Consider the following 19980-nt stretch of genomic DNA (forward strand, 5'->3'; position numbering starts at 1 on the left):
GTCCTGTGTTGGTTTGAACCACATGGCCCCAGCAGACTCAAAAGCTCCTCACTACACGACGCTCTCTTACTGTCCAGGACTCTTTTTGGGGGGTTTGCACTGGTGGTCATTTGAAATCCAAGTGCGGTGCATGAAGCTGCTAAAGTGCCACTGACCAACAGTCTGTGTTCACAAGTTGTGAGGGACAACGGGTTGGGTGAGAGGGGATATTTGTTGCTTGTTATTTCTGACGCAGGAACATTTTCCACAGAGTTGGTGATATAATCTCCCGCGGGAGTCGTCACAAACAGGCAGTTTCTTTCTGAATAGTTTATCTGTGAGCGGTAGGAGCAGCTGTACAAAACCTTCTTGTCATCAATAGCTGTGCAGGAAACTTGTACCTGATGCCTAAAGTTACATCAATGATATCAAATCACAAATTAGATTAGTTTTACTCAACAGAACAAGCCCTCATGGGTTTTAGAGATGTGTACTTTTATTTTATATTGGAGTGGATAATAAATGTATCTTTTTCAGAGTTTGTAAAATCACGTGATATCTAGTATCAGCTCTTGTCAAGATCGTTTGGACCGCAGTCTGACAAGCGGGCAGAAACCGAGCTAAAAACCAGAAAACACTTTTCTTTGTCATTACAGCTGGGTAATGCAGAGGTTTACATATAGATATATACGTGTCATTAGTGTAAGAATACGTGTTCAAGATTTGGAGCCTGGTCGGGGTTATCAAAAATTCAGCCGAATGACTTCTCTCGTTCTGGGAAATTTATTTGTCAGATCACAGGTCAAGTATCAGCGCTGCGTTTGCAAAGGCAGGAGCAGTTCAGGCAGCACACAGGCCGGAAGAACAACTCACTAACATCAGCAAGAACATCATGTTTTATAACCCTTGAAAGACAGAGAAGGAAAGATTTCTATTGGCCCTAAACTGGCGTAGAGGAGGACCTTCCACCTCCCGCATCTAAGATCCGGTCACATCCAATGTCCAGACTCCTGACTTAACGTAAACATCGTAAACAGAGTGTGTATGTTGAATAGTGTTGGTGTGTCTCTAACCCCCCTTTGGCTGGTAAATCTTCTAGTTGACCCGCAGACCTTACATTCCTCAGCCAGGACATAAACTGACTCCCCATCCTGTCAGACTCGTGCCTGCCTGCTTGGCAGATCCTGCTTCCCCGTTACCTAACTCTTAAATCAAGACAAGACAGCGTCCCCCAACTAAGCCCATGAAAATAACTTTTGATTATCATTGGGCATGACTAGGAACAGAACTCTGTACCACTTAAGGTGTAAAACAGAAAGAATAGAAAGAGACAGGCTGAATATAAAATGGTCTGTGTTTCAGATAAGTAGCCAAATAACAATTTTGGGTAAAAAGCACTGCTGAAAAAACAGAGTTCAGTAGAAAGGCCGATATCAAAATATACTATATATATATATATATATAATATTTGTCCGATCACACCTTACTATACTTTGATACTTACTTTTATTTCCTATCATCTGTATTTTTCTGCTTCACCCACCATGGATTTATAAAAGCTTATCTCAGCGATTCACAAGGTATGGGCCGCGGCCCCCTGGTGGGCCGCGAAGGTACTGCAGGTGGGCCGCGAGAGGTCAATTACAATAAATAAATAATAATAAAAAAAAATTCGATTTTGAAAAGTTTGAAATTAATATAAAAATATGTATGATGCGGCACATTAGTTATGTGAAACATTAATTGATGAAGCACAAACAATTTAAACGAACCGATTGGTTAATCGTTTGATCCATACTGGTTGTACACAGCGCTCAAGGCGCTCTGCCAAACATGCCAAAGCTCGGTCTACGACGGCGAGATGCTGAGCGGCGCTCAAGCGCGTGAGATAGGAGCTTGTTTCAGGGCGCGTCGGAGAAACAAAGCTGTTGTTCTTTCCGAGCACTTCATGAGTTAAAGAGCGAGAGACGGCGCCCTTTTCTTTACAGTAGCTGAAACATCTTAACGGGGAAATAAGTTATTCTAAAAGGAGCCTGTAGCGGCCGAACGCCACTTCCTGTGTGTGAGTGTTGGTACTTTATTCTGAAATGTAATTAGCAGCAGAATCACGTGGGCAGGGGTGCAGTGGTTTATGAATGAGTGTAGGCACCCTGGCAGAGTGATGGTTGTATGGACATGGGGGTGAGTCGGGAGACGATACTTTTTGTTGACCGTATCCTACAGCGCACTTTATTGCATCGGCGCACATCGTGTATCGCTTCGCCCGCTTGGATGTGTTTTTAACTTAATAAAATCAAATGAACTTCATAGGAGGAATCAGCGTCTGTTTGGAACGAGTCCACACCAATCTCCCGTACTTAGCCTCACGTGACTGCGTTCAGATTGCAGTCACCACAGAGCCCTTGGTAAACGGCGTGGCTGGAAAGCAGCCGAAGATTTAAGTCGTGGATGGCGAGGGGGGCGGCGGGAGCGGACGCACCTCGCAGTATCGATCGGACCGTGAACGTCTCCACCCCCCCATCGCCAAACGTTTGACTGCTACGGCGGCAAATCACCAGCCGGTCTGCGAGCTGGACGCATTGGTCTTAATGTCCCGGTAATGCTGGTAAATTATGGTTGTAGCTGGTTGTCATCTACGGTCCACTACGGTTACATAAAGGTGTCGTTTGTGTTTTGACAACGTTTTATCTAATAATTTCTACTTTCTATCCCCTTTCTTCAGTGCGGAAATGGGCTGTTGTGTGAATGCATCGCTCCAGCCAATCCAAAGACGGGGTTTGTAACCAATCAGGTGTAGAGACCATTTGACTGGCTCCGCCCCCTCACTGTCAGAAAGAACAACACCGAGCGCGTAGAAAACGCTTTCGAGTGTGAGCAGAGATTCTCCTCCCTCGAGCAACGAAGTTCACGTCTTGCAAGCGAGCAAATACCCCACTCGAGACGGACTTTTGCTGGCGGATGTTTGATTTACGCGCGCGCATCAACCTGATTTGCGCTCTCGAATTTTGACAGTGATTTGCGCTGATAGACTGCAGTATCTTATGCGCCTTATTGTGCGGAAAACACGGCACATGAGCTCCGGAGAAAATGGTATACAAAACATACATTGTCGGTTAATACATTTTGAATCAAAATTAAATTCTTAAGGTCATGTAATCATCCCTAGTTTATGTTTTGATCAGAGTTGTGATTAAAGGTTTGGGTGGGCCGCAAAAGATTTTCAGATTTCAAAGTGGGCCGCGGCATTCTTGAGTTTGGGAACCGCTGGCTTATCTCATCGAATATCATGTGTATTTTAAGGCTACTATAACTTGAGTAATGCACAAGACAATGGTCATGTAAGTAAAATCAAACTGATAAATAGATGCTTACAATTTGGTTTAGCATTACATTGTGTAGGTGTAAGATTCGGTGTGCAATAATGTTTTGGAAACAAGTCTTTAAATGTTCAAAGTATTGAAGTATCTGTATTATTTCACAAAACGATGACAGTCATCCGTGTGAAGACACTACAGAAGAAGTCAGAGTTTGAAATCTGTAGAAGAGCCTCTTTAGGTGATAATAAATTTTCCTCATTTTTAGTCCATAAATGATTGGATTAAAAAGAGGGTGATATATTAAAACTTGTAAAGCCATTATTAAACGTACAATTTTTGGCGAATCAAGTTCCAGTCGAGGAAGAATTACATCATATGCAATTAAACAGGAAAAGTTGATTATAACCAGCAGATGGGGTAAACAGGTCTGTGCAGCTCTCCTCCTGACTCCTCTACATCGATACGATACTAAAAGTATCCTGCTGTATGTGAAGAGTATAAAGAGTACAGGAAAAAGTACAGAAGTAACAAGAACAACCAATCCATATAAATTCAGTATTGTTGATCTGACACAGTGAAGTGTTTGAACTGTGCTGTTGCAAAGTATTCCTTTCAAATGAAACTTACAGATTTCTTTTTTAACACTTAGTAATATTACTACTGAAACCTGACAAGCAGGCAGAATCCAAGCTGAAAAAAGGAAAATCTTAACAATTGTATTTTGCATGATGGTTGTATATTTCAGAGGGTTACATATAGACACATATCTGTCATAGGCCATGATGGACAAGAGAATAAAGTCAGAACCTCCTAACCAGTAATATGAAAACCACTGGAAGAGACATGCTGGATAAGATATGAACTGTTTTTCTGATAAGAAGTCAATCAAAAGCTTTGGGTAGATAGCAGTGCTGAAAAGAACAGAGTTGATTAACAAAGCTGCAATGAAAATGTACATTGGCTCATGCAGGTTTTTGTGAATCATTATGATACACACAATAGTGACATTACTGCTAATTATTAAAATATACACCATAAACATGACCACAAAATAAAGATATCTGTATTTGTGCACTTCCACATACCCACCAAAAGTTATATAAGTCATATTTGATCTATAATCCATTGATAATGTATACAGTGAGATGATAACAAATGATATAACGGATGATAACGGATAATATTAATCTGACATAAACAGCACTAGAATGTCTCTCTCCTCCTTCAGTACCTGACCTTGATATGCTCTGGTGTGATCCAGCAAACACACGGACTGAAAAGTGATCTGTGAGAGTCGGTGGGAGGTTTTTTATCAGACTACTTCATCCTCCATGGATCTCATTGAACTCTCTGAAGGATGAACTCTGTAAACAACTAGATTCTAGAGGCCTGAAGTCATAGATGTTTTCTATAACTAAATAAAGAAACTTCACAATAAGATTCAATTTGTATATGCGTCTGAATTTACTGTTTGGTTGAACTGGAAAGTGGCATCAAGACTCCCAGGACTCTTTAATGCTTTGAACCAGGTGAAGAATTCATGCTTTTCCATGATGAGTACCCTATATGTGGGTTACGCTGCCCACAAGGTGTCTGGCACAGACCTCAGGGCAGGAAAATAGGGGAAACATCATTCAAAAACGCATCAGTGTGTGTGTGTCAGAAAATGTGTTATTTTCATGCATGACATAAACAGATCTGAAAGCTGGTGTGGAATAAGCAAACAACTATTTGAAGGCTGATTATAATTTCCCCAAGAGGATTAATAAAGGATACCTTTTTTCTTCAATGATAAAATACCTCGATTAAAAAAAGGTTTAAATGTTTGAGACTTGGTGCAAGGAGACAAACAATCCCTCGCTCTATACGTTTTGGCCTCTGATTGGCTTAGGGACGTGGCAATCTTCTCCACGTGGAGCTACTCTGATCCGATAGGCTCTGATGATTGAAACGAGGGGTTGAACTTGCAAAATCAGCCCACTAAAGCCTAAGATCTTACAAAATCCAGAAAAACAAAATTTCTCTACAAGTACTAAAGCCTCTCAAGATTTGTTGTGCTTCACTCTATCATAGTAAAACTTTCCACAAATACTGTCAACACACGGGACTATGGCTAAGATCTGTGTTTCTCCTGGTATCTCTGTTTTCTATAGGAATAGATACCACACAAGTGATTTTTTCCAGGCAAATCTAAAAAGTAAAAAAGAATTCAGCATGCAATCTTTATTTACTTCTTAACCATTAACAGATATTCATGCATCCGAACACTCCAGCATGTCTTCCCCTTTATTCTGAAAAAAAAAATATTCCAGATACACAAAGTAGTTCTAGAGATATGGCCCCTTTTATCATATTAATGCCAGTTTCAGAGCAGAGGCCTTTTTGGTCCTTATATTATTTGATTAAAGAGAGAGAATATTAATACGTTTGTTACATTTGATAAATTAATAAATAATAAACACATTTTATGTCAATTTTATAATCACTTTAAAATCTTTAGAAGGTTTAATCCAAGATGAACTATAATAATATCATATGCACAAAAACAGCCTAAAACCACCAGGTCAGGTAAGTAGGTCTGTGAAGCTTTTGTTTGGACTTCTTCTCTTATATAGTATGCAAGAGTATGTAGAAAGTATGAAGGGCACAGGAATAAGAGCAACGTTTATCAGGCAACAAAGCCGTATAAAGTTTGTAATTTTAAACACAATGGAGACTAAAGTTCATTGTTCAGAGAAACCCTTTAAAGGTAAAATTACAGATTTTCTCATCAGCAATCAGAATAGTTTGGATCGCAGTCGGACAAGCAGGGGGAAACCAAGGTAAAACAGGAGAAACCTCAGTGTTTTTTGTCATTATAGCTGGGTATTGCAGATATTTACATTTAGAAATATACCTGTCATAAAACATGACCAACACATGAGGTGTAGCACAGAAAGAATTGAAATAGAAAAGCTAAATATGATATCATCTGTGTTTCAGATAAACAGTTACCAAACTACTTTGGGTTCAGTAGCAAGGTCGTAATTAAAATGTACATAGGCTCATGGAGGTTTTTGTGCATCCCAAAAGGTACACAATGGTGAAATTAAAGATTATTAAACTATATGCTGTAAACAAGATAAAAAAGATGATATCTATATTTGTGCACTTCCAATGGTCAATCAAGAATTATAAATGTTACATAATGTTCAACATCCATTATTGTTGTTGAAAATAAAATGTTCATAAATAGAACAGCCCTCCGAGGCAAATTTGTAATTTTGGATGATACAAAATGAAATGAATTGAAATGAAACATGTGAATCAAGTAACTAGCAAATAATACTAACATTCAGCGTATACTGGAATTCCTTTTTTATTCACAGATACCTCACCCTAAAATGCACTGATAGAGAGACAGCCTATTACTCAAGATGAAGTGATGAATAGGAAAGAATAACTTACTTGAATCAAAAAATGCTCATGCTCTTGCTTTGATGGTTGTTTAAATGAACATATTGACATGCATTTATTTTATCCCAACCCCCACCCTCCTACATAATATAACAACCTCTATCCAATCAAAACTGCACCACTTACTATAATTTCATACTTTTTATTTCTATCATCTGTGTGTTTATCTGTATTGTGCTGGGTTGCCCTCTAAGGATTGATAAACGCTTATCTCATCGGGCTACTATGAACTTGAGCAATACAATTGAGGACAATGGTCATGGAAGTAAAATCAAACTGAAAGAGGGATTCTTACAATGTGGTTTTATGTTCAAAATGACAGCTGAAGACACTACACCATTTTGCAGAAGAGCCTCTTAAGGTGATCATAAATTCTCCTCATTTTTAGTCCATAAATGATTGGATTAAAAAGAGGGTGGTATATTACAAGCTGTATACTCATAATAAAACGTACAATTTTTGTAAAATCAAGTTCAACTCGAGGAAGAAGTACGTCATATGCACTTAAACAGGAAAAGTTGATTAGAACCAGCAGATGGGGTAAACAGGTCTGAGCAGCTCTTCTCCTGACTCCTCTACATCGATACGATACTACAAGTATCCTGGCATATGTGAAGAGTATGAAGAGCAAAGGGAGAATTGCACCAGTAACGAAAAGAAACAAGCCGTATATATTCAGTATTTTTGATCTCTCACAGTGAAGTGCTTGAACTGTGCTATTGCAAAGTATTCCCTTCATATGAAACGTACAGATTTTTCTTTTAGCAGTTAGTAAAAATCCTACTGAAAACAAACAAGCCGGCAGAATCCAAGCTGAAAACAAGAAAAGGTTAACAGTTGTTTTTTGCATGATGGTTGTATATTTCAGAGGGTTACATATAGACACATATCTGTCATAGGCCATGATGGACAAGAGAAAGAAATCTGAAACGGCTAACCAGTAGGATGACAACCACTGGAAGAGACAACCTGTATAAGATATGATCTGTTCATCTGATAAAAAGTCAATCAAAAGCTTTGGGTAGATAGCAGTGCTGAAAAGAACAGAGTTGATTAACAAAGCTGCAATGAAAATGTACATTGGCTCATGCAGGTTTTTGTGAATCATTATGATACACACAATAGTGAAATTACTGCTAATTATTAAAATATACACCGTAAACATGATCACAAAATAAAGATATCTATATTTGTGCACTTCCACATGCCCACCAAAAGTTATATAAGTCACATTTAATCTATAATCCATTGATAATGTATATAGTGAGGTGATAAGAAATAATATTAATCTGATATAAACAGCACTAAGTTGTCTCTCTCAGTCTTCAGTACCTGACCTTGATATGCTCTGGTGTGATCCGGCAAACAGATGGACTGGAAAGTGATCTGTGAGAGTCGGTGGGAGGTTTTTTATCAGACTCCTCCATCCTCCATGGATCTCATTGAACTCTCCAAAGGATGAACTCTGTGACCAACTTGATTCTAAAGGGCTGTCATCGAAGTCATCGACGTTTTCTGTAACAGGGTAAAGAAACATCTAATTACAACAACATTCAAGTTGCCTGCGCATGTGCCTTTACTGTTTTTTTGTTCCACTTGTCTGTTGTGAAAGTAACTTTTTTCATCAAGCGGTAAATCTCAAATGCATAACAGAGCATAGGCACAATCACCAGATCCGATAAAAAACCCAATGCATATGTTACATCCTTGACCATTGTTTGTGGCGCCTGTATCTTTATTTCCGTTATTTCCGTGTTTTGCAAGCCATCTGCTGGCAGCCCAGCAGACGGCTTAATTGAGCGTCTATCTTGATTAGCTGCACCATCAGAGCCGGCCCCTTTAAAACACATCATCCAGGGGGGATCGGGAGAGGGAAAGAAGCATGTGGCTGGTTTGGCTGCCACCATGTTTAAGAACAATAAATTCTTTACTATTGGCTGCTACGTTCCTCATTTTCCCTCGGGTTTGTTTTTGTTATGTTATGTTAACACATAATATTCATCACTCTTTGACTTGTGAATTTCAAGTTACAAAATACTCCTTTTCAGAATCAGAAGCCGTTTATTGCCACGTAGGTTACACATTCAGGAATCTTTTCTGGTTATTGGAGCAGTCTTACGAGACAAAAATAAAATACAATACATATATTACCTGTAAATTGGCTTATTTGAGGAAATTGCACTTTCTTGTTTCTTGTTCTGAGTTCGTACCCTATGGTTGAATGCACTTATTGTACGTCGCTTTGGATAAAGGCGTCCGCTAAATGACATGTAATGTAATGTAATATAATCTAACACAAATAGATACAAACATACAAGCAATATATTACATAAAGATTAGTAGTTTTAATAGTAAAGCTGCACAGTTTTGTCTTTGCACATATTTTTGTTAGCATACATGACAAGCAGCAGAAGCCTGAACTAGGGAAACACTCACTGTTCTGTTTCATCCTTACTAACCCTGAGAGGCAGTGATTCACACTGGATATCCTCCGTCTCGCACAAGTGGAGTGTTTTATAACAACAAAGTCACTTGTGAGCTCTGACTCCAAACATTGCGATGAGCGATGGATGCTCCTACCACTACGGTGGCCCTGAAGTGCAAAACACAACGGCAAATAGGAACGCACAACGACATTAACTTCTTACGGAAAGGGTAGGGCCTTATAGCAGGAAGCAGAGGACGGACCTTTCTGATTAGACACACGGACTGTCTGTCTTTTATCCCTCTTAATCCGAAGCCTTTCGCCGGCGACAGAAAGTGACAGAGGATTCAAATTACCGTGACGCCTTAACTATTTTGCACAATCGGATTCTGAAAGCTGAGAAATGCCGCTGTCTAGATATTATGTCAATCAATAAATCAGTCGGGGGAGAGCCTGTGATGAGGGGTGGAAGTGAGCGCAACAGGAGACCCGCAGCAGAAAGTCACAGAGAGATGCCGATGTTTTACGAGTGTCTTAAAAGTGTCATAGTAGTGTTTCACCTCGTCTTCTCTGCCTGCTCAATGTCCGCGCCAGAGTTCTGGGTCACTTAGAACTCTCAAGAAGATTCCGCAAGACAAATCTCAGTGCGACACTGGAATTTATAAACTGTGGAGGTCAGAGGTCACAATTAGCTTTGTTGTTAATGGGTTGCCTCCGCTCTGCGTCGCACCTAACAACGCCCCCGAACTATTACATTATTGGACGATAAAGTACAGCCTCTTGTACCTTATTGCTTTTATAATAGGGTTATCAGCGAAATTATAATATAATTATAATTAGTAAGTAAATAGCTTCCTTTCAGGACAAAGAAGTATTAGCCACCAAACTAGTAAAATATAGTCCCTGTACGTGCATGTAAACAGCATTGGGTCCCGCACCATCTCATTCATTCACATCGCTCATGACGTGCACCTTAAATTGTAGTTGCAAAAGCTTGTATTGCCGGAAACCGATCATTTGTGAGATTTCCGTTTTTCTACGATCGCCACCGAGCTAAAAGCTAAAATGTCACCTAACGGTGGCGCAAAAGCTGACCTGCTACTTTGAGTGTGCAGTGATACTGAACGCTCAGTTCAATGTCAACAGCAACTGTACATTATCGCCCAATAATGTACCCCTCGGGACTCACTCTAAAGGAATCAGAACGCTGGATTTCATCTACCAGTATTATAATATGAAATACGCAACCTGCGCTTGTGCGAGACAGAAGATATTGTCAGATACATGTACTGGTAAAATATATTATAACATTGTTTTGTGCTAAGGCCGTGTCTCCAGTGTCCTGTATTTGACCCTGAAGTGCAAGGAGCAGCATGGTACAAAATGTTGCTTTGCAGCTGCGCACTGAGAAGGGAGGGCAGTTAACTCGATCTCGTAGAAGCTTCAAAACAAAGGACTCCTGTTCATGGCCTTGGTTCATATCTTATTCTGAGCTTTCGTTCCGGATCCACGTTTTTACTTTATGTCAATTAATAATGATTTGCACCGGCCACTGAGGAGGATCTTGTGTGTGTGTGCTACCCTCAGCTTCACCTGGGTTCTTATCTCAACCTGCTTTGTAGCTTCTCGTAACTGGCACGGAGAATGTTCTTCAAATGTGTATAAAAACTCAGCGTTTTCACTGCTCGGAGACGTCATTACGCCAAGCGCTGGTGTGTTGGACCTCCCGCTTGCAAGCAATAGTTAGAGCCAGATATCTGCGGAGAATTGCTCATGTAATCTTTTTCTCTTCTAAATAAATGTTAACCTTTTGACTTTAATTGATCAACGTGCTGCGATTCTTCTCATCAACCAACTCGGGGGGATCGGAGATCCTGACAATATCCGGTGTGAAACACTGCCATGTGACTCTGGCGGTCACCCATTGATATAACTGTAGATACATAACTTTCCTTTTTCCTTTTTTTTGTCATTATAGCTGGATATTGCAGGTGTTTACATATATAAATATACCTGTCATAAGACATGGCGAACAAGAGATAGAATTATGTACCACTTAAGGTGTAGCAGAGAAAGAAATGAAAGAGACAGGCTCCATATGATCTGATCTGTGTTATAGTTGACGGGAAAATAACGTTTATTTTTCCTTTTTACAAAAATTAACACTCTTTGTAATTAATAACACTTTGTCTACTGCAAAATTTGTCTACTACAATTTGAATAAAACAAACTGCCAAATCAGAAATATGCTCATGCTTTGGCTTTCATATATATATATTATTAAATATTGACATGCATTCATTTTAATGCCCCAGCCTTATCCATAATATGTAAGCCTCTGTCTGATCACAACTGCACCAGATACCACCAGATACATTCCTTTTATTTCTCATGAGTGAATGTTTTCATGTACTGTGCTGGGTTGCCCCACAAAGATTGATAAAGGATTATTAGGGCTACTATGAACTTGAGCAATACGCTTGAAGACAACGGTCATTTGTATAACCCGTAAGTGAAATCAAACTGAAAAAAAGGATGCTTACACTTTGGTTATCTATTCAACTTAACCATTGCATGTCGGTCTTTGAAAAACGGCAGTAATTAATTAGTTAACATCCTTACATGTTGTATGTGTTAGATTCTCCGTGCATTATAGTTGTGCATTATAGTTTCATAAACAAGTCTTTAAAAGTTCAAAGTACTCACATATCTGTATTATGAAAAAAGGCTATGACAGTCATCAGTCTGAAGACACCATTTTGCAGAGGAGCCTCTTTAGGTGATCATAAATTCTCCTCATTTTTAGTCCATAAATGATTGGATTAAAAAGAAGCTGATATACTACAACTTGTAAAGCCATTATTAAACGTACAACTTTTGGAGAATCGAGTTCCAGTCGAGGAAGAAGTACGCTTGATTCTAGAGGCCTGAGGTCGTAGATGTTTGCTATGCCAAATTAAAGACCCCAATGTTAACCCCCCAAATTAAAAATGTTTAAATGTCTGAGATTTTGTCTAAAAAAACAATCATGGTTGTTTGAACTAATAATCCATCCACCCACCCATCCATTGTCAAACCGCTTATCCTGCACACAGGGTCGCGCCGGGGCTGGCGTCCATCCCACCCACCTTGGGCGATAGACAGGGTACACCCTGGAGTGGTCGCCAGCCAATCGCAGGGCTAACACAGAAACACACAACTATTCACATCATTGAACATGTCAATTATGTTTTGTTTCAATAAAGTTTTACCTTTTTGATGATTGAGTTCCACTAAGCAGAACTGATGTTTTATTTCCCTACGAAAATATCATGGCTAGGACTGGGTAATCGCGCTAGAAATGCTGAACAGCTTACATGTGTCAACAGCTTATGGGGCCGGTACCATCCAGTACACCTGTTAACACCTTCTCGGTCGTGTTTGCTCTGTTGTTGCGTTGGAGAATGTTCCTTGCAGGATGACAATACATCAACGGACACACAAACGTTGGTTTCCTTGCAACAAGTCCTGTGTTGGTTTGACCCACACGGCCCCAGCAGACTCAAAAGCTCCTCACGACATGACTCTCTCCTACTGTCCAGGAGTATTTTTGGAGGGTTTGCAATGGAGGTCATTTGAAAGCCAAGTGCGCTCCAAGGGACACTGACCAACCATTGGTCTTGACAAGTTGTGAGGGACAACGAGTTGGATTAGAGGGGATATTTGTTGCTTGTTGTTTCTGACGCAGGAACATTTTCCACAGAGTTGGTGATATAATCTGCCGAGTCGTAACAGACAGGAAGTAGCTTTCTGGATAGTTTAGTTGGGAGTGGTGGGAGCAGCTGTACAAAAGCTTCTTCTCATAAGTAGGTGTGTAGAAAACGTATACCTGTTGCCTGAAGTGTTGGTCCGGTCCAGCTCTGTTGCCTCTCCTGTTGTCCACTATCAACTTGAAAAGGTGAGGGCTCCACAGACTGCTCCCTCAATATGTGTCGCTACCAAAGTTAAAATGGAACGTCAACTTCAAAGAGTGACGACATTAATGACGTGGACAAAATCACTACCCAAAGGTCAAAATGTTCTCACTTCTGAATAATTAATGTAACGTCAGTATTACATCAGTGATGTCAAATCACTTTTAATACATTTCGTTAGTTTTACCTAAAAGAACAAATTCTTCAGGGGTTTTAGAATTTTTTTTTAATTTTAAGTCCATGTATCAGATTAAAAAGAGGTTGATAACAAATTGTATGTAAAGTAATTGTGGAATTTATCATTTTCGGAAAATCAGATCCCAGTCAAACTATAATTATATCATGATGACAAAAAAAGGAAAGCTGATTAAAACAGGTGAAGTAAACAGGTCCGTACAGCCTTTACTTCTCTAAAACCTTTATATCATATCATAAGCATCTTGGAGTATGTAAAAGTATGAAGAACACAGGAATGAGCGCATAGTTCTATTAGTGCAACAGAGCTGTATAAAGTTTATAATTTTGAACTCACACAGTGGAGACTGTAAAGTTTATTTTTACAAAGAAATCCTTTTGAGGTAAAATTAGAGTTCCTTATCAGCACTCATCAGCAAATATTTGGACTGCAGTCTGAGAAGCAGGTGTAAACCCAGCTAAAAACACTACAACACTGAGTTTTTTTTTTGTCATTTTAGCTGTGTATTGCAGAAGTTTAAATACAGAAACATACCATTCATAAGACATGGCTAGCAACCAATATAATTTTGTACCACTTAAGGTGTAGCGCAGGAAGAATTGAAGGAGACAAACTGAATATAAAATGATGTGTATTTCAGATGTGTACATATAGAAATAAAATAAAAACATATAGAATAAAAATAACACTGCTGAAAAAACAACAGAGTTCAGTGGCAAGCCCGCAATTAAAATGTAGATAGGTTTATGTTTTTGTGTATCCAGATAAGGTACACAATGGTGAAATAAAAGATTAAAATATGTGCTGTAAACATTATCAGAAAATGATAGATATCTGTATTTGTGCACTTCCAGAAGCCCATCAAAATGATGTATGTTACATTATGTTCATCCTCCATTCATGTTGTCAAAAATAAATTGTGCAGAAATATGACATGTGGATCAAGTAAATAGCAAATAACACTAACATTCACCGTCATATTCACTCACAGTTACCAGCTTGTTACTCCAGATGAAGCAATGAAGAGGAAACAATAATTTGACTTGAATCAGAAAAATGCTCATGCCCTTGCTTTATTCGTTTTTTGTTTAAAATATTGACATTACATCACAACCCCCCACACTCCTCCCTGTTGTAATAACCTCTGCCCGGTCACATTTAACTGCACCACTTACTTATTTGTATTTCTCTTATGTTGTGTTGTGTTTATCTGTATTGTGCTGGGTGGCCCTCTAAGGATTATTAACGGATTATCTCATCTTCTGCTATTTTATGCTTATGTCAGGGTCATCACAGTTTTGAGCAGTAGACTTGTAGAAAAAGGTCATATCTACAAGTGTAGGTCAGTTTGACCTTGTAAGTAAAATCAAACTGAAAAAGGAATGTTTATACTGTGGTTACCTGTTCAATTTAACAGCTGAAACATTGAACATTGTACAGAAGAAATTCTTAAGGTGATCATTAATTCTCCTCATTTTTAGTCCATAAATGATTGGATTAAAAAGAGGGCTATATATTACAAATTGTACAGTCATAATAAAACGTACAATTTTTGGAGAATCAAGTTCCAGTCGAGGAAGAAGTACATCATATGCAGTTGAAAAGGAAAAGTTGATAAGAACCAGCAGATGGGGTAAACAGGTCTGTGCAGCTCTTCTCCTGACTCCTCTACATCGATACGATACTACAAGTATCCTGGCGTATGTGAAAAGTATAAAGAGCAAAGGGATGAATAAAAAAATAACTAAAACAAACAAGCCATACATATTCAGTATTCTTGATCTGACACAGTGAAGTGTTAGAATTGTGCTGTTGCAAAGTATTCCTTTCAAATTAAATTTACAGATTTCTGTCATAGCACTTAGTATTATTGTTACTAAAAACAAACCAGCAGGAAAAAGCCAAGCTGAAAACAGGAAAATATTAACAGTTGTTTTTTGCATGATGGTTGTATATTTCAGAGGGTTACATATAGACACATATCTGTCATAGGCCATGAACGACAACAGAAAGATGTCTGAAGCGGTTAACCAGTAACATAAAAACCACTGGCTGAGACAAGCTGGATAAGATATGATCTGTTTTTCTGATAAGAAGTCAATCAAAAGCTTTGGGTAGATAACAGTGCTGAAAAGAACAGAGTTGATTAACAAAGCTGCAATGAAAATGTACATTGGCTCATGCAAGTTTTTGTGAATCATTATGATGCACACAATAATGAAATTACTGCTAATTATTAAAATATAAACAGTAAACATGACCACAAAATACACATATCTATGCTTGTGCACTTCCACATGCCCACCAAAAGTTATAAAAGTCATATTTGATCTATTATCCATTGATAATGTATTCAGTGAGATGATAACAAATAATATTAATCTGACACAAACAGCACTAGATTGTCTCTCTCAGTCTTCAGTACCTGACCTTGATATGCTCCGGTGTGATCCAGCAAACACACGGACTGGAAAGTGATCTGTGAGAGTCGGTGGGAGGTTTTTTATCAGACTACTTCATCCTCCATGGATCTCAATGAACTCTCCAAAGGATGTTTTCTACAACCAAGTAAAGAAACATCTAATCACAACAAGATTCAAGTTGTGTGTGCGTGTTTAATGTTTGGTTGAACTGGAAAGTGGTGCCAAGGATTCTAAAAAAAAACTTTGGGAACCAGTTAGGATGTTTGATTGACACAGCCTTAGTCGACATCGACCTGTGTGAGCTCCCTTAATCATGCTTCATTTTACAGTCATTGACGAGCCAACAGTTGAGATAAAAAGACACAGATGGAAGAAATGGTAGAAAATGGTCAAATCAATATATTTACTATATTAATCTCATCATATTAACTGTATACACTTGATGTTTTACGTTTAGAAGTAGCCTTAATTGGCGGTTTTACAAATGGAAAAAATTTGAGTCCCTATCTCAGTCATGTTTGCACTTTTGCTTTTTTTGGAGGATGTTGCAAAATTTCATATAAAGAAACGGCAGCTGTGCAGTTAATTGTATACGAGGCACTCGGTCTTGTGACTGCCGACTTCCACGACTGAGTTTGATGATACATGAACGTGCCGCTGCAACACACGAAAGCGGTGAGCACCAATGTTTTGAACTGGATGCGGGCAGCCACCAGTAGCCAGTGAAGAGAGCGGTGGTAGTGTGGGAGAATTTCGGAAGGTGAAAGACCAGTCGAGCTGCTGCATTCTGGATGAGCTGCAGAGATCCAATGGCGGTAGCAGGGAGACCTGCCAGGAGGGAGTTACAGTACTCCAGGCGGGAGATGACAAGAGCCTGAATCAGTACCTGCGCTGGCTTTTGAGTGAGAAGGGGATGTATTCTCCTGATGTTGTAGACCGTGTATCTACGGGATACACGCTACAGGTTTTGTACAACTTGGAACCTGTTACGGCCCTCATTTTAATTTATTGAGGGGCCCTTTTCTGAAAATCCCTACCTAATACCCATAATAAAAACTACTTGAGGCCTCTCTCTGCTAGAATTGAGCTGACCTACTTCTAATGCAAAAATTAGAAGATGACACAGACGGCAACACGCACAACCTCCACTGGCAGAAATGTAAAACTACCAGACGGATACGGAGAGTATGAGTTCAGTAGTTGGGACGTGGCCTGCATCAAGTGGCAGAATAGGTAAATTATTGTATCATTAATATAAATACAACTGTTAAGTGCCAGTGTAAGTGCCACAACAGGTTTAAATTGTGAAGAGATTTTGAAAGTTAACGTATGTTGTCATGAAACTGTTACTTAATAGAACATTTGTTCTTTTTACAAAGTTTTATGAAGTCATGCAGAAGATGTCGACTGACATTTTAATAATTTATTATTTCTATTTTTGCACTAACAAGAGTCCATCAATAATCATTCATGTTATATTATGTTAATCATCCTTTAATGTTTTTCAAAAATAAAATGTTCCGAAATAGTACAGTTAGATCAGGTAACTAGCAAATAATAATAACGTTCAGCCTCTACTGGACTTCCTTATTCCTTCATAGATAACGAACCCTGAAATGCACTAATAGACAGCGTATTACTCCAGATGAAGTAATGAAGAGAAAACAATATCGTTGCAATTATTGAAATGTATTACTTTCATCACAACCGCTAACTCTCTTCCATAATATAACCACCGCTATCACTACTCACTGCAGATTTTTTTCTGTTTTAAAATGTATTTTTATCTCTCATTTGTATTGTGCTGGGTTGCCCTGCAAGGATTGCTAAACACTTATATCATTGGATCTTGTGCTTAATTTAGGGTTACTATAAATTTCTGCCATACACTTGAGGACAATGGTTTTGTAACTAAAATAAAACTGAAAAGGTGACGCTTACACTGTGGTTATCTGTTCAACTTAGCAGCTGAAGACACTACACCATTCTGCAGAGGAGCTTCTTAAGGTGATCATAAATTCTCCTCATTTTTAGTCCATAAATGATTGGATTAAAAAGAGGATGGTAAATCACAAATTGTAAGGTCATAATCAAACGTACAATTTTTGGAGATTCAAGTTCTAGTCGAGGAATTAGCACATCACATGAAGTTAAACAGGAAAAGTTGATTAGAACCAGCAGATGGGGAAAACAGGTCTGTGCAGCTCTTCTCCTGACTCCTCTACATCGATACGATACTACAAGTATCCTGCTGTATGTGAAAAGTATGAAGAGAAAAGGGAGAAGTAAAACAGTAACAAAAACAACCAAGCCATATATATTCAGTGTTCTTGAACTAACACACTGAAGTGTTAGAACTGTGCTGTTGCAAAGTATTCCCTTCAAATGAAATGTACAGATTTGTTCTCTAGCATTTAGTAATAATGCTACTGACATTAAACAAGCAGGCAGAATCCAAGCAGAAAACAGGAAAATATTAACAGTTATTTTTTGCATGATGGTTGTATATTTCAGAGGGTTACATATAGACACATATCTGTCATAGGCCATAACAGACAAGAGAAAGAAATCTGAACCTCCTAACCAGTAATATGAAAACCACTGGAAGAGACATGCTGGATAAGATATGATCTGTTCATCTGATAAAAAGTCAATCAAAAGCTTTGGGTAGATAACAGTGCTGAAAAGAACAGAGTTGATTAATAGAGCTGCAATGAAAATGTACATTGGCTCATGCAGGTTTTTTTTAATAATTATGATGCAAACAATAGTGGCATTACTGCTCATCACTAAAATAAACACCGTAAACATGATCACAAAATAAAGACATCCATATTTTTGCACTTCCACATGCCCACCAAACGTTATATAAGTCACATTTAATCTATTATCCATTGATAATTTATGCAGTGCGATGATAACAAATATTATTAACAGGACATAAACAGCACTAGATTGTCTCTCTCAGTCTTCAGTACCTGACCTTGATATGCTCTGGTGTAAACCGGAGAACACACGGACTGGAAAGTGATCTGTGAGATTCGGTGGGAGGTTTTTTATCAGACTACTTCATCCTCCATGGATCTCATTGAACTCTCCAAAGGATGAACTCTGTAAACAACTTGATTCTGGAGGCCTGAAGTCATAGATGTTTTCTATAACCAAGTAAAGAAACATCTAATCATAAGATTCAAGTTGTGTGTGTTTAGTTGAACTGGAAAGTGCTGCCATGGATGCTAAAAAAAATCTTTGGGGTTCCTAACTGTTCCAATAAGAACAGTTAGGAGGTCCTTGATTTACACAGCCTCAGTCGACATCGATCTGTGTGAGCTCCCTTTATCAAGCTTAATTTTACAGTCATTGACGAGCAAACAGTTGAGGTGAAAAGACAACAATGACCACAGATTTATGAAATGATAGACATGGTAAAATAAATATATTTACTATATTAATCTCTTATATTAACTATACAATTGAGCCATGTTTTACGTTTAGAAATAGCCTTAATTGGTGGTTTTACAAATAGAAAAAAATAAATAAGTAAATGTTTCTTCACTAGCGAGTCGATCCCCATAGACCCCAATGTTAAAATGCACAAATTTAAAATGGGCTAATTTGAGACTATGTTTCGGTCATGTTTGGCCTTTTGCTGTTTTTTGGATGTTGTTTCTTGCAAAATTTCATATCAATAGCAGTGTTCTCGTGCAATTTACATTAGATATTCGCGGCCCAGCTCGAGTCAGGTTGCTGAGTTGCATCTGACTGTGCCAACCTTGTCAGGAACATCTCCACCTTTCCTACGGCTTAGACCTGAAAGCATAGATAAGAAATCTTCGGTGTTTGGATCTTTGTTTTGGTGGCGGTGGGACATTGTCTTCAAATAGGTAGTAGCTTAGATAGATGTAGGATGTGTTTTATGACATTTGTCCCTAGAATCAACTCATCATGCTCTCTGGGGACACCAAGCGTGGGAACAAACATTTTAAAGGCCTAAACTTCCATCTTTACACCAAAAGCGCAGTTTGCCTGAATCATGGATAAGAGGGAGAAGTTTATTCTTCCTACGATAGATGACATCCTACCTAAACTCAGGCGGTAAATTATTTTCCCTTTTGGACGCAGCAAGTGGTTTTTGGCAGATACCACTAGACAGAGAGTGATAAACTCACTACTTTATAACCCCCTTTGGAAGGCATTTTTTCAAGACACCAGGGCCCGTATCCCTAAAGAA

General features: G+C 38.6%; 4 protein-coding genes across 4 annotated transcripts; all 4 read right to left on the minus strand.

Annotated features, from left to right (window-relative positions):
- Positions 1 to 3471: 3471 nt before the first annotated feature.
- On the minus strand, positions 3472 to 4422 carry LOC120834299 (olfactory receptor 6M1-like). The gene has a single exon (XM_040202220.2). The coding sequence runs from the start codon at positions 4420 to 4422 to the stop codon at positions 3472 to 3474; it is 951 nt and encodes a 316-aa protein (XP_040058154.2).
- A 2661-nt stretch (positions 4423 to 7083) lies between these two features.
- Positions 7084 to 8001, minus strand: LOC144388785 (olfactory receptor 11A1-like). The gene has a single exon (XM_078090627.1). The coding sequence runs from the start codon at positions 7999 to 8001 to the stop codon at positions 7084 to 7086; it is 918 nt and encodes a 305-aa protein (XP_077946753.1).
- A 6722-nt stretch (positions 8002 to 14723) lies between these two features.
- On the minus strand, positions 14724 to 15668 carry LOC144382985 (olfactory receptor 10J5-like). Its single transcript, XM_078091423.1, has one exon. It carries the CDS (start codon positions 15666 to 15668, stop codon positions 14724 to 14726), a length of 945 nt encoding a protein of 314 aa, XP_077947549.1.
- A 2058-nt stretch (positions 15669 to 17726) lies between these two features.
- LOC120834383 (olfactory receptor 11A1-like) lies at positions 17727 to 18644 on the minus strand. The gene has a single exon (XM_040202343.2). The coding sequence runs from the start codon at positions 18642 to 18644 to the stop codon at positions 17727 to 17729; it is 918 nt and encodes a 305-aa protein (XP_040058277.1).
- Positions 18645 to 19980: the final 1336 nt, after the last annotated feature.

Source organism: Gasterosteus aculeatus, chromosome 16 (assembly GCF_964276395.1).
Source record: "Gasterosteus aculeatus chromosome 16, fGasAcu3.hap1.1, whole genome shotgun sequence".
NCBI classification, from domain to species: Eukaryota; Metazoa; Chordata; class Actinopteri; order Perciformes; family Gasterosteidae; genus Gasterosteus; species Gasterosteus aculeatus.

Bases quoted from the DNA above. Each gene is read 5' to 3' on its own strand.
- LOC120834299 (XM_040202220.2), bottom strand. From the start codon at position 4,422: ATGGATTATAGATCAAATATGACTTATATAACTTTTGGTGGGTATGTG.
- LOC144388785 (XM_078090627.1), bottom strand. From the start codon at position 8,001: ATGGATTATAGATTAAATGTGACTTATATAACTTTTGGTGGGCATGTG.
- LOC144382985 (XM_078091423.1), bottom strand. From the start codon at position 15,668: ATGGATAATAGATCAAATATGACTTTTATAACTTTTGGTGGGCATGTG.
- LOC120834383 (XM_040202343.2), bottom strand. From the start codon at position 18,644: ATGGATAATAGATTAAATGTGACTTATATAACGTTTGGTGGGCATGTG.